This window comes from Ruditapes philippinarum, unplaced genomic scaffold (genome assembly GCF_026571515.1).
Source record: "Ruditapes philippinarum isolate M1 unplaced genomic scaffold, ASM2657151v2 ctg1550_1_1_1_1, whole genome shotgun sequence".
In the NCBI taxonomy this organism is placed as follows: domain Eukaryota; kingdom Metazoa; phylum Mollusca; class Bivalvia; order Venerida; family Veneridae; genus Ruditapes; species Ruditapes philippinarum.
The window spans coordinates 69,348-87,558 of NW_026852204.1; the positions used below are offsets into that span (position 1 = coordinate 69,348).

The window sequence follows — 18,211 nt, forward strand, 5'->3', positions numbered from 1 at the left end:
ACAAATCTCTGTATTCCTTAGTTAGATGTAATCACCTCAATTTTATGTAACTTTTGGTTTTGATATTTTCAGTTAGTAATGAATCACTTTATCTGAGAAAATATTTTCTCACAATATCCACAAAAAAGGTTTGATCTTTTTTTGCGTTTAACGTTATTGTATATAAGGTATACTAATTAAATTGACAGAAGAATCCTGAAGTAATGATTCATTGTTGGGCTGATTTAATGATAACCAAATGAACTTTTTCAGGTGACCAACCATCAGGTGACATGGATGTGTTTGTTAATAACAGGGCTTCATGTGCTGGTTTTGAAGGATGTGGTAGGATAGAAATAACATACAAATTTCCTGATGGAACACAAGGGGTAATATACTTTATGAAGTAACAGTATTTTAATTTATGTTATTATTCCATAAGTAGATAATTTATCATAATGAAAAACAATTCCTACTGGTTACAAAATTTCAGAGTGCAGATCTGATGAATATTATTATACCTTTTGTGTATGTGAATTGTTTGTAATTAAATACAATTTTTAATGATTTTCATGATCTGTATTCACAGCCTACCCATCCACGTCCAAATGCAAGGTTCAAAGGTATCACAAGAAAAGCATACCTACCAAATAACAGAAGAGGGCAGGAAATCTGTGAAATGCTGCAGGTTGCCTTTGAGAGAAAACTGGTTTTCACAATTGGAAACTCCCGCACAACTGGAGCTGAAGGTGTAATCACTTGGAATGATATTCATCATAAAACAGATCAAAAACCAAACACACAGTATGTATCCAAAAAATTATCTACTAAAATGCAAGAAATTGTAATGTAGCTTAAAACACACCATACAGTATCCACATCATACAATATGCACACAAACTTTTATAAGTAAACTGAGTTATATCTGTTGTCCATCTGCCTTATCATACTTCTCTTCTTGCATGTACCTTCTGTTTGATATTAGAGGTGTCTGTTGCATAGTTGTTAAGACAATCTTGTCCTCACTGCTGTGGGTTCGAATCCCTCCAGGGTCTGGATTTCCTTCATGTGAGGAAACTTTCCAGCTAGCTAAGACTATGGTAGGATACTACCTCATCGCACACCTGCAAAATGCTCCCAATTGGACTGATATCCTGTCAACTCGAAGATAAAATGTTTTTATTTTAGGAAATCTTTAGATTACCAAAAATAATGTAGCGCACAAAAGTTGGATATATTTGTGAAAAACGTTTCAAGTTTTACTGTCTGATACAAGCCTGTAAACATGATAAATTTTGTTTCGAGTTCATCTCTGAAAAAAAATTATTTTGTTTTCAGGACTTAACTAGGCAGTAAAACTTTAAATGTCTTTTAACGACAAGTTATCAAGCCAAACTTTGGTGTGCTACACTATTTTGTTTTGATAGTCTAACGATTTCTAGAATAAAAATATATTTTAGCTTCATGTCGAGGTGACATTTACCAAAAAGAAAACAAAAAAACCCACAAAAACTTTGATTGGGGGAATTTTGCAGGTGCGCGAAGACATAGTATCCATTGTTACAGAACATTGAAAGTTCTGCCAAGATGCAGCTTTGTGTCTGAAATAACGCTGGAATGGGCACCTTTATAGGTCTTTCTTTACAGGTATAACTAGACAAAATAAAACATAACCCAGACAAATAAAAAAAGCTAAAAATATATAATCAAGCTAGGATCTTTCGTTTAAAGTTGATGAAATTCAGTCCTTGCCGAACATAATTTTGCCTACCATATTAGCACACATAGGTTATTTTTTACTTCTGTACCTTGTGCATGTGTATAATAAAGTGTAATAAAAAGGGTAAAATTGCAATGATATTGTTCACTATTTTTTTATATTTCACAGATTTGGTTATCCTGACCCTACATATCTAGACAGAGTGACTGACGAACTGAAAATTAAGGGCGTCACTGTTGATGATATACCAGCCCTTTCCGCCCATCGTTCAAGAAGACGATAGATTATGACATTGGATGAAATAGATTTGTTTTTTTATGACTCGTTGTTTATCTGTGATGCTTAACATAAGTTATGTAAATTTTAAAGGGACATTATGTCCATTAAAGTGTTAATGGTGTTTGGTAAAGGACAATGGCAAAATAATTTTAGGTTATGCCATAACTGCATTTGTGAAATTCATGTGTATAATCAATAATCAATGTGACTTACACAAAATTCCATAAATATCCATTGGAATATATAGGTAACATTAAATGTATAAAAAGAGTGGGGCAGTTTTTTAATATTTTAGAGAGTTGTTATATTTTATTCTTATCTTGTTATGATAAATTTTTGGTCAGTCCCCATTAACAGAGTCAATCTTTTTTAAATATACATGTATAGCCATTTCAGTTCTACTTATGATCCGAGGCTCAGCAAACGTATCCTAGGCTCAGCTTGACAATGAACAAGCAAACGTATTGTCACTTTAATAATTTAAATTCTAACATTAACTTTAATAAAAATATCATTTATTTGTGTATGATACAGAACATGTTTTTATAAAGTAGTATAATAACATTTGCCTTAAGTTCATGTAGATATGTTAATTAATGAAATTCTGGAGAATATGAATACATTGAGAGCTGTGAGACCCACATAGTTTGATGTCACCATCTCTGTTTGATTTGTATTTAAAACAAGTATTTTTATGTCTGTCAGGGCCCTTTATTCTTGTGCATATGTATAAGAGGGTAAGAAAAATCTGGAAACAAATGGATCATCATTACATGAAAATTGCAGACTCAGTTTAATTGAGTCTGTACATGAGGGATGATGAATAAGTGCAACATCCCTCACGCTCCCTAGCACCAGCTTGAGTGGTACTCAAATCGCAATACTTAATAGTGCTAGTATCAATGATCCCAAAACACTAGAAAAATATAACATTGAAGTGAAGTACAGGGCAACTTTTTACAGCTGCCACACAGCACTTATCACCTGCTGTTGTGCAGAATAAAAATTTGGTAACAAAGTCATCCCTCGGAATTTTTAAGCACCTTATTGATTTTGTATAAGTATTTTCAGAATAATTCTGTTTATTTATCCTAATTTATTTTGTATGATTAGAATTATAATTATGATTTTGTATATGTATCCCTTAAATATTTGTCTGTTACAAGAGAATGATTATTTCTATGACAGTAGTATGATATTTATGTCTCACAAAGGTATGCAGCTTAGAGTTGGCAATGATTTAAACCATTAAAAGCATTATTGAACATTTAAATTAAAGGCACCCCACTGTTTTTTTGTTGTTTTTTAGCTCACCTGTCACAAAGTGACAGGGTGAGCTTTTGTGATCGCTTTTCGTCCGGCGTCCGACCGTGCGGCGTCCGGCCGTCCGTAAACTTTTGCTTTAAATGACATCTCCTCATAAACCACTGAGCCAATTTCATTCAAACTTCACAGGAATGTTCCTTTGGTGGTCACCTTTAAAAATTGTTCAAAGAATTTAATTCCATGCAGAACTCTGGTTGCCATGGCAACCAAAAGAAAAAACTTTAAATATTTTCTTTTAAAAAACCATAAGAGCTAGAGCTTAGATATTTGGCATGAAACATCTTCTAGTGAGTGTCTACCAAGTTTGTTCAAATAAAAGCCCTGGGGTCAAAATTTGCCCCGCCCCTGGGGGTCATTGATTTTCCCTATATGCATATAGTAAAAACTTAAAAAATCTTCTTTTAAAGAACCGTAAGAGCTAGAGCTTAGATATTTGGCATGAAACATCTTCTAGTGAATGTCTACCAAGTTTGTTCAAATAAAAGCCCTGGGGTCAAAATTGGCCCCGACCCAGGGGGTCATTGATTTTCCCTATATGCATATAGTAAAAACTTAAAAAATCTTATTTAAAGGAACCCAAAGAGCTAGAGCTAAGATATTAAGCATGAAACATCTTCTAGTGAGTGTCTACCAAGTTTGTTCAAATTAAAGCCCTGGGGTCAAAATTGGCCCCGCCCCGGGGGTCATTGATTTTCCCTATATGCATATGGTAAAAACTTAAAAAATCTTCTTTTAAAGAACCATAAGAGCTAGAGCTTAGATATTTGGCATGAAACATCTTCTAGTGAGTGTCTACCAAGTTTGTTCAAATAAAAGCCCTGGGGTCAAAATTGACTCTGCCCCAGGGGGTCATAGATTTTCCCTATATGCATATAGTAAAAACTTAAAAAATCTTCTTTTAAAGAACCCAAAGAGCTAGAGCTAAGATATTTAGCATGAAACATCTTCTAATGAGTGTCTACCAAGTTTGTTCAAATAAAAGCTCTGGGGTTAAAATTGGCCCCGCCCCAGGGGGTCATTGATTTTCCCTTTATGCATATAGTAAAAACTTAAAAATCTTCTTTTAAAGAACTCAAAGAGCTCGAGCTAAGGTATTGAGCATGAAACATGTTCTAATGGGTGTCTACCAAGTATTTTCAAATAAAAGCCCTGGGGTCAAAACTGGCCCCGCCCGGGGGGGGGGGGGGGGGTCATTGATTTTCCTTATATGTGTATAGCAAAAACTTAAAAATTCTTTGGAAAAACCCAAATAGCTAGAGTTTAGATATTAAGCATGAAACATCTTTAAGTAAATATCTACAAAGTTTGTTAAAATAAACGCCCGGGGGTCAAGACTGGCCCTGCCCCAGGGGTGACATTGTTTTTAACTATATGTGTATAGTAAAAACTTTAAAAATCTTCTTTTAAAAAAGCCAATGAGCTAGAACTTAGATGTTTAGCATGAAACATCTTCTTATGGGTGTCTACCAAGTCTGTTCAAATAAACAAAAGCCCTTGGGTAAAAATTGGCCCGGGGGTGGGGGGCCTATATACAGGTGAGCGACCTCAGGGCCATCATGGCCCTCTTGTTTTTTACATTACGGGGCAGGAAATATTTTCGGTGGTTTGTATACATTTCTGATGAAGGTCAGAACCAGTAACTTGTGTGCAAGTTTTAACCATTTCCTCATCACATTTTACCAGAAAAATCATTTGTATGCAAATAAATAAAAAAAATATATAATGCCTTTCATTCAAACCAGGCATAAGATTGACTTACTATTGATCTTCTCTTAACTTCTGAGTATATTACTTTATTTTCTTTTGCAGATTTTCTAGTTTTTTAGTTGATAATTGTAAGAATATCAAATTTAATGTTTTCAGTTGGAATCATTTTATATTGTTCATTTGAATAAACATAAAAAGCTATTTTAAAAACACGTAGTTAAAAATAAAGTTTTTAATGAATAAATATGTTATAATGAATCAATATTTTATATTAAAAACTAAAAGTTATGGCTGCATGGAACATTTTGCTTTATAAATAGCTATCTATGTATTATTCAGACTTTGATTTTTGTATGCCTTTGATTGTAATTATATTTACTGTATTTAGATGAGTTGAATAATGTTTTACATTTATCCTAACAAATGTTAAAATATCTTTCTATAATAATAGGGTGAAATGTATTATATTATTAATTATGTTTTGAACATCTTATTAAAGATCCTGTATGTTGTAATTATATATATATTTCTAAAACAATTTTCAAACATTGAAGAATAGAATATGTAAACTTTGTGCTGCAATAATGGTCCACATTATTATGTAATCATTAAAATATATGCATTCATTTCTTTTAAGAAAAAAATCTAATTATATAATTATTATTATAATTTATTTCTAAATATTTCTTGAAATGTAAATTCGGTAATATCTTTACAAATAATGCTTTTTGGAACTTACAATATTGATAAATTAAATTTATGATAAAAAACCATTAAAAAATTGTGAAACAGGATTTTTAAAACGCACATTATGCCTCAAAAACGATTTAATTTTTTACTTCTTTAGACTAAGTAGACATGAGAAGTATACCTTTAGATAATGTATAACAAGCATTTTAGATGCTTGTTACCTGAGGAAAGTTGGTAAAATTATCTATTGTTTTGTCATGAAAGTAGCAAAATGTAAACAAGTAATATTTTGACTTTTATACAACACTGTAACTGCGCTAATTGCAAAAAAGGTAACAGAAATAACAGATTGTTATTTGGCCAATAAGCAACTTTTTAGCTCACCTGTCACAAAGTGACAGGGTGAGCTTTTGTGATCGCTTTTCGTCCGGCGTCCGTAAACTTTTACTTTAAATGACATCTCCTCATAAACCACTAGGCCAATTTCATCCAAACTTCACAGGAATGTTCCTTTGGTGGTCACCTTTAAAAATTGTTCAAAGAATTTAATTCCATGCAGAACTCTGGTTGCCATGGCAACCGAAAGAAAAACTTTAAATATCTTCTTTTAAAAAACCCTAAGAGCTAGAGCTTAGATATTTGGCATGAAACATCTTCTAGTGAGTGTCTACCAAGTTTGGACAAATAAAAGCCCTGGGGTCAAAATTGGCCCCGCCCCAGGGGGTCATTGATTTTCCTTATATGCATATAGTAAAAGCTTTAAAAATCTTCTTTTAAAGAACCCAAAGAGCTAGAGCTAAGATATTTAGCATGAAACATGTTCTAATGAGTGTCTACCAAGTTTGTTCAAATAAAAGCCCTGGGGTCAAAATTGGCCCCGCCCCAGGGGGTCATTGATTTTCCCTATATGCATATAGTAAAAACTTAAAAAATCTTCTTTTAAAGAACTCAAAGAGCTAGAGCTAAGATATTTAGCATCAAACATGTTCTAATAGGTGTCTACCAAGTTTGATCAAATAAAAGCCCTGGGGTCAAAATTGGCCCCGCCCCGGGGGTCATTGATTTTCCTTATATGTGTATAGCAAAAACTTAAAAAATCTTCTTTGAAAAAACCCAAATAGCTAGAGTTTAGATATTATGCATGAAACATCTTCTCGTGAGTGTCTACAAAGTTTGTTCAAATAAAAGACCTGGGGTCAAAATTGGCCCCGCCCTGGGGGTCATTGATTTTCCTTATATGTGTATAGCAAAAACTTAAAATCTTCTTTGAAAAAACCCAAATAGCTAGAGTTTAGATATTAAGCATGAAATATCTTCTAGTAAGTGTCTACAAAGTTTGTTCAAATAAAAGCCCTGGGGTCAAAACAGGCCCCGCCCCAGGGGTGTCATTGTTTTTAACTATATGTGTATAGTAAAAACTTAAAAAAATCTTCTTTTAAAAAGCCCAATGAGCTAGAGCTTAGATAATAAGCATGAAACATCTTCTTATGGGTGTTTACCAAGTTTGTTCAAATAAAAGCCCTGGGGTCAAAATTGGCCCCGCCCTGGGGGTCATTGATTTTCGTTATATGTGTATAGCAAAAACTTAAAAAATCTTCTTTGAAAAAACCCAAATAGCTAGAGTTTAGATATTAAGCATGAAATATCTTCTAGTAAGTGTCTACAAAGTTTGTTCAAATAAAAGCCCTGGGGTCAAAACTGGCCCCGCCCCAGGGGTGTCATTGTTTTTAACTATATGTGTATAGTAAAAACTTAAAAAAATCTTCTTTTAAAAAACCCAAATAGCTAGAGTTTAGATATTAAGCATGAAACATCTTCTAGTGAGTGTCTACAAAGTTTGTTCAAATAAAAGCGCTGGGGTCAAAATTGGACCCGCCCAGGGGGTCATTGATTTTCCTTATATGTGTATAGCAAAAACTTAAAATCTTCTTTGAAAAAACACAAATAGCTAGAGTTTAGATATTAAGCATGAAACATCTTCTAGTAAGTGTCTACAAAGTTTGTTCAAATAAAAGCCCTGGGGTCAAAACTGGCCCCGCCCCAGGGGTGTCATTGTTTTTAACTATATGTGTATAGTAAAAACTTAAAAAAATCTTCTTTTAAAAAGCCCAATGAGCTAGAGCTTAGATGTTTAGCATGAAACATCTTCTTATGGGTGCGGGGGTTGCTATATACAGGTGAGCGACCTCAGGGCCATCATGGCCCTCTTGTTTGAAAAAAGTGCTTTTGAGACAAAAAATTAAAAATATTTTGAGGCATAATTAAGGATGATCCTTTAATCATTGAACTGTCCATCACAATTTGTATAATGTGCAAGACCTATGTAAAAACGAAGACATTTCTTTACACTTGGGGGTCCAATGATGTGAAATAAACACCATAGAATATAACTTGTTTTTATTTTCATTTTAAGATAATACAGTTAACCCATTACTTCATATACACGCCTTTTAACGCCTTTTTCACCCCCCCCCCTTTTTGTTGTCTCAAATGGTAAAAAAATGCCTTATTTAGGCCCCCAACACTTGTTTTTGTTTGAGAAATGTTGTTAAAAAAAGTGACCACTTTTTCGGCGTGTCCCCCCAATCAAAAGATACATCAGGGGGTTGCCAGAAGGGGGATGTGCCCCCTTCTGTTTGGGGGGTTTGAAGGGGGGCGGAGTCCCCCTCATCGCCAAGAAAATTTTGGACTTGTGAGAGGCTATAAATGACATCAGATTGATCATAAGGTAACGTGTAACCAACGCTGAAAAGCATTTGACTCTATCTCAATCCATTGAGAAGTTGCAGCACTTTGAAATCAATTATGATGGAAAAAATCAACGCAAAATAGTGATTTTTGGCAATTTTGAGATGTCCCCTCGTTGCCATGGTAACAGAAAATTTAAGTCTGAGCATGTTGTTGCAAGGGCATTGGTCCAGTCAACATTTGTGCCAAGTTTGATTAGTGTTGAAGCAGTTTTATTGTATTATAGCAATTTGAACTTGTAACGAGAGACTTTTCAATGAAAACAGCCATTTTTCACAAAATGCTCATGAAGTAATGGGTTAAAATCTGGAAGCGTACTTAAAATTGCTTGAAAAGCAAATATAAAAATTCAGATTGAAAAATGTTTTTTTTTCTAAAGGTTTTGAAGTTGAAAATGGAAGAGTTATAGAGAGAAACATTTTCCATAAAAACTAACATGATCAACTGTAAATATGCTTTGAAGCATTCTTAGTTGATTTTCCATGCTGTTATTTAGTATTATAATGGTAAGCCCTTCTTTTCCGAGGTAACAAAACATTTTAACATCTCGTAACCAAATGATTGCATCATAATAATCACTTGGTATCTTACATTGCTAAGTGGTCGTCCGGTATCAATTTTGCAGTCAATTACTTCTTGGTATGCGTAATACAGCGGTGGCTAGAGCTGAAATGTAAATGGTGTCTTGTTAACCATTGACAATGTGAACGAAGTTTTTACTTGGGTTTTACGCCGCACTAACAGAAGAGATCATGAGAGGCGACTTTTCAGCTTTACTGGTACAGGAATACCTCAAGTGGCGTTCTGTGAATTATTTTACACAGAAGCAGGCACCCGAGAAGAACCACTGACGTTCCATTATCTTGATAACTGCTTCACATCAAATAAGTTTAGTATCTGGTAGGATGTGAACGCATAGTTGTGAGAGGTAATTGGTGAACAGTCAACGGCATTAACCACACTGCAACGGACCATTGTGCTTGCAATTATTTACTGGCTTAAATCCTATTAATAAGTACTTTTCATATTTCCAACTTAACACTACTTTTTACAAAGTGACTCTTGGATAAAAAATATTTAAGATCTTCACGTCTTTAAATTGTTTGCAATTTTAAACTAAAAGAAAAAAATGGGTATTCAATTTTTAAATGTGCTGTACTAAGTTGAAATACACCGATTCATCGCCTTTTAAGCATTCATGTGCTGAAATATTCGCCAGCTTTGTAACATTCACAGTTTATATAAAATACTGAGCCAAAATGAAAAATTGACAAAACCAGATTTTTAATATTATTTCTAAGGCAATGTCTTGAGCTGCTCGCTGTACACGGATTAATCAGCTGACAGAAAATACGTCTCACAGTTTGTCTGTAATGTTAGTGATGTCTGACTAACCTTTGAGCAAAAACAATTTAAGAAAATCAAAATTAAGAAAAATGTATATAGATTTTTAACGAAAGTAAAATATAATTCAAGTAACAATTTAATTGTTATAATTATGCCTGAATCATGGAATGACTAATTTCGCAGTTTTTAGTGCGGTGTGACCATATTAACTGCGCGATTAACGATGTAAGGATTTTGCATATTTTGACATATATTTTAATTTACGTGGATGGAAAGTGCAGTCTGTAAAAAGTAAATTACACACATGTACTTTCTTTATTGACTCGATAATTGTTTTACTTTTATTACATTTTCATAACTTTCATGAAAGTGATACATCCTGCTGTTATGTTACATACATTGTATATATAAAACCTTGCCTTGTATAACAGATATTGCAAACGTCTAAGTGATTCTGGATCATCCCTCGCATGTAGAAATTATCACTGACACGGTCCTGACCGCACTTTGCGAGACCAATATTAACTTTTAGTATCCTTTAACATTTACATGTAAACACAACTCGGTTTGATTCAATTTTCCACGTGAATAGGAAACAGAATAGGAAACAAAATCGTATAGAGATACTATCAAGTATCATAAGTTGAAGGTGTATGACATTTTACATTTATCTGGAAATAGAATTGATTAGGTCAGATGCAAAATTCTTGTTATATTGATAAAAGTTACTAAGACATAGAGGGTATTTGTTTAGTTCAGTGTAAGATCGGAATATATTTCACCGAGTGAGAATCCAAAAGGTATATTTCACGAGTGGCGCAGCTACGAGTGAAATTTGAACTTCTGGTGTTCACAAGATTAAATATATTTCGATCTTACACTAAACTAAACACATTTTCTTTTTATTAAAAGCAAAGAAACGTTTAAAAAAGACATTAAACCTAATACTGAATGAAAAGCGCGCCAAATAATAATACAACGTGACGTCATTTACGACGTCACGTCATTAAGTTGGTACCCAGTACTGTGCACGCTGGTATTTCACTGAAACAACGTAAGGGGCTTAAATTCAAAACAGTGAAATTATCAAAGTTGTAATTTCACTGTTTCAAACAGTGAAATTACCAGTTTTATATCACTGATATATTTCTATAAACCATCGAAAAACATGTAATAAATGACAATTGTCTCGAAAGAGGGATGTGGGGTGACAGGATCTTAACTTTGCTGTTCTGTGAAAATCATTATTTAAAGCAAACTCGAATTTGGTCGTGAATTAGTAAGCAAACGAACGCAACTTGAAAGCAAACGTTTTCAAACGGTGACATCGTATTTGATTTTGGCCTGCTATAGTCGTCTGATCGTGCCTTTCCTTAAATTTGGAAAAGTCCGAAGATTTTGGATTTTAATTAATGTAAATTATGAGCTACCAACAGCACAGGACCTTGTTTAGATTACACATATGTAAAAAAAAATCTGTATAAAGCGTTATCCCTCGGAAGCATTAATCACAAAAAATTATCATGAAAACTGCAGACTCGGTTTGATTGAGTCTGTACATGAAGGATAATAAAAAAGTGCAATATGCCTCACGCCCCCCCCCCCCTAGCACCCGCTTGAGTGGTACTGAATTTTCAACACTTAAAAGCGTTAGAACCAATTATCACGGACCAGAAAAATATAACAACACTGAAGTGTGAAGAGCGTACGCGGCAACTTTTTACAGTTGCCACCAGCATTTGATACTTGTGTTGTGATGTATAAAAACCTTGGTAAAGTGTGATCCTTCGGAAGCATAAATAACAAAAAAATTACATGAAAATTGCAGACTCGGTTTGATTGAGTCTGTACAAAAGGGATAATGAAAAGGTGCAACACCCTGGTTTGGCTGTATTTCGGTGGCAAAGGTATTTGACTTTCCGTTCCAGTAGGTTAAGAGTATAATGCTTTACAGTTTTTGTAATGAACACTAATATAATGGTTTAAGTGAGTATAAACATGCTCTAGGCAAAATATTCAATGTTTCGGAGATTATTTGTAAAATGGTTTTACAGGTTTATTACACTTCTACGAGTTGTTTTTACGCGCATATTTCAAGAACGCTATTTGTATGGTGCCCTATGCTTTGTATATAAAAGATTATTTTGAAATTGAATAAAAGGATTTATTTAATTTTACCCATGAAATATGGTGCTATATCAGTCAAATATATTTCATATTTTTTAAAAATAAATATGAAATATAAATATGAAAGTGGGCGGAGTCAAAACTCATATTTATCTTAAGGGACTTCTTTCGCCGTTTTGTTTGAAAAATCTGATAAATACCAAACAACTTTTTCTTGAATTTTGTTTTGAAAACTATCTAGCATGATAGAAAATGGTCTAACTAAGAAAATTAATCCGAACACCAATATCTTTAATTCAGTAATTAACGCTGTACAGACGTTTAAAGAGTTGTTTACGTGACGTCACAATGTAGCGCCAAATATCGCGTGTAAAACAAAACGCAATAATATATTACTGCGCGCTGTACAGTTGCAGTTGCGTAGCAAGCAATGGGGTTCGTAACCATTTTCCTTGATAATAAAATTAAATAAAAAGGTTATTTTTTCGTTTTTCGTGAAATATGGTATATATTTTCACTCAACATGACAAAATGCCATATATTTTCACTCGCCGTCCCGGCTCGTGAAAATATGTGGCATTTTATCATGTTCGTGAAAATATATTCCATATTTCACTCAAAGAAAAAATATCCTCTTAATATTTGTCACAATATGGACTACGATGGAACACAGGCTGATCACAACTACCATAAACAAGAGCTGTCCGTAAGACAGCGCGCTCGACTTTTTTATTGCTTGCCAATAAAAAAAGTTTTTGCAGTAAAAGGCAATACAAGAATCTCTGTATTTTTAAAGTGAACAATGGCCATGAGCATTAAGATATTTAGTGAAGAATTATTTTACTGAATTGTGTGATACCCTTGAACACTGCAGCAAAGTTTGAAATGTTTAAGTCAAAAGAGGGCTGGTAAGAAAGAAAAAAAAACTGAGTTGAGCCTATGTGTTCTTGTCCGTAGCTGGTCACTTGTCCACCAATCAAATAGGCGAGATAAAATGTGAAATATGCATATACTACTGATTTTAATTTCAAGTACAAAAAGAGAAAAATAACTAGTTGTTTGATACCCTTGAATATTACAGCAATGTTTATATGACATAATTTATGGTAAAGTGAACAAGTGGATAGGAATGAATTTTTTTAGATTTTTTAAGTTTTTTAGTGCTTGCCTATAATACAAAACATTGACAGTTAAGGGCCATAATTCAAATAAAATCTTTGACAGAATTACCTTCTCCTGGACATGTTTGGGAATCATGATTGTAAACAAGTATTCCAACTTTCAAATTAATATCTCAAACAGTTCAGTCAAAAAGTGGACTGGTACTAAAAACTTAACCAAGATTCTAAGTCGATAAAAGGCCTTAATTTTTAAAACAAATCCTTGACAGAGTTACCTTCTCTTGCGTACAGATGGGGGTAATGATGTGAAATAGCATTAAAAGTTTCAAAAGCAATATCTCAAAGGGTTAAGGCAATAAGTGGATTTTACCCATATTCAATGTATTTTCTAAGTCAAAAAGGGGCATAATTCTGTCAAAAACCTTGACAGAGTTATGTCCTCTTGTCTGTTGATGAAGTCGTGATGGTAAACAAGTATGGTCAGTTTCAAAGCAATACCTCCAATGGTTTTGAAATAAAGTGAGGTGGTACAAAAAACTTAACCAAGCTCAATACACTTTCTAAGTCAAAAAAGGGCCATAATTCTGTCAAAAACCTTGACAGAGTTATGTACTCTTGTCTGTAGATGGAGGTTATGATGGTGAACAAGTATGGTAAGTTTCAAAGCCATACTTGTAATACTTCTGAAATAAAGTGGGGTGGTACGAAAAACTTAACCAAGGTGTGACGCCAACGCCGACGCCGACGCCGACGCCGGGGCGAGTAGGATAGCTCCCCTTTTCATAGAAAAGTCGAGCTAAAAACAAAGCAAAACTCAGTACAAACTATTTAACAATTTTTTTACAAAAATAAATGATTATTTATAATGAAAGTAAATGATATGAATGAATGAAAAGAAAATAAAATAAATAAAAGTTCCGTGTCAAGTTTCTAATGTCCTGTCGAATAGCACTTTTTCCCGGTGGCGAAACTCAAAACAAATATTCACTGATGCTCGAGATGTGACCCATCCACAACAGAAAGATCGATTCTGTACTGTCTCCAAGACTGCGTCGCTACGTCACAATCTCCACTATCTTCGCTATGTTGAACACATGCGTGATTCAAAATTGAGGGCAAATCCTCCGAGTAGAAGCTACAAAATATAAAACACAGTAAATATCCATGGTACACAAATATAAGGGTATAAGTATGTCCCTTGGAATAGCCGGAACGTTGTCGAAATCTATAAACAAAGCTTCTAAAAATATAATGTCCCTTATGGAACGCCACACACACTGGTAAAATAAATTTAACGTTGATTATATATCTTGGCACGTTGTAAGATATAAAAGATATATGAAGCCAGACCGGATGCCTCCTAAATACACCGCTATCAATGATAATAAACAGATTACCAATATCCAAGTAATGAATGAAACACTAGAGTCATAAATCTTCAGAAGACGAAAAATTAGAGAACAAAAAAATTATACTGTCAAAATGCAAAATAAAATTTCTATAAAACGAATTATAATAAAAAATCTAACTGAATTACGATCTTCTGAAATAACAAAAAATTACTAAATAAAACAGCAAGAAAAGAAAACAAAACCTTGCGCAAGCTTAGAAATTTACACAACAAGAATAAACCTGGCTGTCATAATGACCTTGTTCGTCTTTAACCATCTATATGCGAGTCCCCAAAGAAGATTTAAAATTCGTTCAATATTAAGAGGATATTTTTTCGTTTGAGTGAAATATGGAATATATTTTCACTCATCATGATAAAATGCCACATATTTTCACGAGCCGGGACGGCGAGTGAAAATATGTGGCATTTTATCATGATGAGTGAAAATAAATACCATATTTCACGAAAAAGAAAAAATAACCTTTTTATTTAATTTCATTATCAAAGAAAAACCCTATTGCTTGCTACGCAAAACTTCAAAAGATGTGTGACAGTTTCGATGAGAGACTTGGAGCAATTGAAGGTAAAATAAATGAGTCAGAAAAACGTCTGGCAGACAGAATTACAAAAACAGTGGATAAACGGGTTAGCTCTGAGGCAGCAAAGCTTAAAAATGACTTTACCTCTAGAATTAATGAGCTCAGACAGGATATACAAGCAGATATAAATAGATTAGATGATAGAATTGATGAGAATAAGGAAAGAGATGATATCCCTGCAAATGGTGACAGTACTGACATATCACGTAATATTGTGATCAGGAATTTACCAAGTACAGCAAATGAAAACGTCGTGAACAAGGTAAATACTTTAATTAAAGATGGCTTACATATCCCTGATATAACTGTGTTGTCTGCAACAAGAAAGGAAAGTAAACATGAGCACACACATGGAGTCATTGTTGCTAAGTGTAAATCTGAAGAAGATAAAAATATTATATTGAGGAACAAAAAAAGACTATTTCACCAAACTCGTTATGAAAAGGTATATGTGAATTCCGATGAGCCAGCTGCGGTCAGAAAACAAGAAGCCAACCTTAGAACTCTAGTTAGAGCGATGAGAAATGGGAACTTTAGAAATGTTACCATGAAAGGATCTAGGGTATACAATCATTCAACAAATAATTCAGGTCGTCCTGATAACCCCCATGGATCTGGAAATGGCAGGAACAATAATCCAAGTGATCACGAGGCAGTTCAAAGGCGTGGCAGTTCATGTGGTCGTGATAACTCGAATGAAAGTGCTCGTGGTATTTCTAGCAGGAGAGGCAATTATCGTGACAATTCGCGTGGAAGTAATTATCGTCCTGACAACTCACATGAACACCAACATCAAAGTCGAAATCAAACACAAACTAACAGTGCTTCTTTTTTCAGGAAGGAATAAAATGAATATGTCTGATAATAAAAATGTTAATACAAACAAAAAAAACACACAATAGTTATTCTTCAGGTCAAAATTGGAGGGGTAGAAGAGGAAACAACTGATTGTCAGCAGGTTTTTGGAACGTAAATGGCTGGAACTGTGATCGCAACTCTGACAATTATTTATTTCGTGAAAATGTAGTTAGAGCTTTACAGTTAGATATTTTAGGTATTGCAGAAAGTCACCTCAAACATCAGGATACTTTATTTTTAGAGGGATATACATGGTTTGGATATAATAGGGGTTATCTCCATAAAAACGCTAGAAATGGGTCAGGGGGTGTAGGTTTTTTCATTAAAAATGGTGTTCTTGAGGATTTTGAGGTGTCTGTTTGCAAATGTGATAATGAAGGGATTCTTTGGCTGAAATTAAGTATGAAAACTGAATCGTATACACTTTTTGCGGCTGTCTGTTATTTGCCACCTTAATTTTCAACAAGACAAATTGATGTAGGTCTTTTTTATGATTGTCTTCTTTCTGATATATATGAATTTCAGAATCAAGGTACAATATATATTTGTGGTGATTTCAATGGAAGGGTTGGGAGTTTATATGATTTTATAGAGGGTGTTGATAGTCTACCTGAAAGAGGCGTTGTTGATCATATTGTAAATGAGTATGGTTCAGCTATGATAGATTTTTTGATAGATTGTAATTTTTGTATTGTCAACGGTCGTAATACAGTTAAAAATCAAAGTGCTGAAAGCACTGATGGGGGCGCAATATGTGCTAAATTCGAGATTTGTATAGCAATCTACTTTAGGTGTTCCAATCTGATATCATTCTTCTTTCAAAGTTGAATAAGTGCCCATTTTGTACACAATATTATAGTATCGCTTCCAAACTCTTGTAAAAATTGAAAATCATGTACCAAGAACATACTAACAAACCCAGGCAAAATGCATAATTGATATCATATATATCATGAATAAACATTTTTAAAATTATGACATTGGATTTTGTTGGGAAACTATAGTTGCTTAACCAATTTTCATGTAAAGTACTTCCTTATGTGAATGTATAACACATAAAATCAGTGTACTTACTATATTTATTCCAAGAAATGATTATGCAGATAGAAAATAAACAGAAAATTTAACTGTCTATAAAATATTTCTAAAATAAAACCAGGACTGTAAGAACAAACTTATTTTTTGTAGAAAACCTTTCAAGCACAATAGATAATACATGTGAGAATGTAAATTGGAATAAGATACATATAATCAAGTTGGCATTGAAAACAAGAGCCACTATCTAGCTTGGGCCATGCTTTGGCTTTTTCTTATATTGAAAGTCAAACACATCAGTAGGAGAATATTGTAATATCTATTTGAGTACTCCTAGAAAACATAATATAAATGTATAAAGTAAATTTCAAATTTGAATAGTAAAGGTCATAGTTGAATGATAATTGTTCTTTTGTCCAAGAATGAATCAAATCATAGACAAAAAACAAAGTTATGACAATGTGAGTGAATTTCAATTGTTTAACCTTGGAGGTAAATGGTCATTTAAAGGTCAAAATATATCAAAAAAATTCAACATGTTGGTTCTGTGTTTGTTTGTTCAAGCATGATTCAAATCTGTAAAAAATAACAAAGTAATGACAATTCCAGCTAACTCCAAAGATATTTTATATCAAATAAAGGTCAAGGTCATATATGAACTTGAAGGGCTTTTGTCACAAAAACATGTCTCCCAAAACTGTGTATGGTTCTGATCACTCTTTTTGAATTTTTGGGCAGTTGTACATGTGATAGATTTTTCTTTTTTTAACTCTTCGGCCATTTTGTGCAGAGAGAAACAGGACATGGCTGCCATCTTTGGATACCCACAATTGATAAACATGTCACATAACATGCAATCAATGATGAATATTAATGGTTCGGCCATGGGTATCTGACAATGAGAACATGCCAACAATGTGCACAATTAAGAATGGCACTGTACACCCCTGTTTAGTCCTGTTTGAAATCTAACCAGCAGTTTAAACATTACTTTTTTATATAAGTTAAAGATAGAAAACATTATCAATTTTAATCCTATACTTATTATGGGTATTTATTGGATTCATTATTCAAAATTAAATGAAAGAGCATGGAACAAAATATTTTCAAGATCTAGTAAAATCTAAATGTTTTTAAAAATTTAGTAGAATCAAAATTTACAATAAATATATCAATAAATATACTATAAAGTACATTATAACAATACATGTATTTTGGATAATACACTCTCAGCTGAAAATACTTTAAATGGGTTGTGGTATTATAAATGTTTGTAAATATT

At 33.4% G+C, this 18,211-nt stretch overlaps 1 protein-coding gene across 1 annotated transcript in view; it reads left to right on the forward strand.

Moving 5' to 3' along the window:
* LOC132752332 (uncharacterized) overlaps nucleotides 1-8,091 on the forward strand; it is a 65,307-nt gene extending 57,216 nt beyond the window's left edge. Inside the window, exons 8-10 of the mRNA XM_060742643.1 lie at nucleotides 253-368; nucleotides 569-783; nucleotides 1,868-8,091. Coding sequence (XP_060598626.1) covers nucleotides 253-368; nucleotides 569-783; nucleotides 1,868-1,982 — 446 coding nt within the window. The 3' untranslated portion in view covers nucleotides 1,983-8,091. The remainder of the gene's footprint in view (nucleotides 1-252; nucleotides 369-568; nucleotides 784-1,867) is intronic.
* Nucleotides 8,092-18,211: the final 10,120 nt, after the last annotated feature.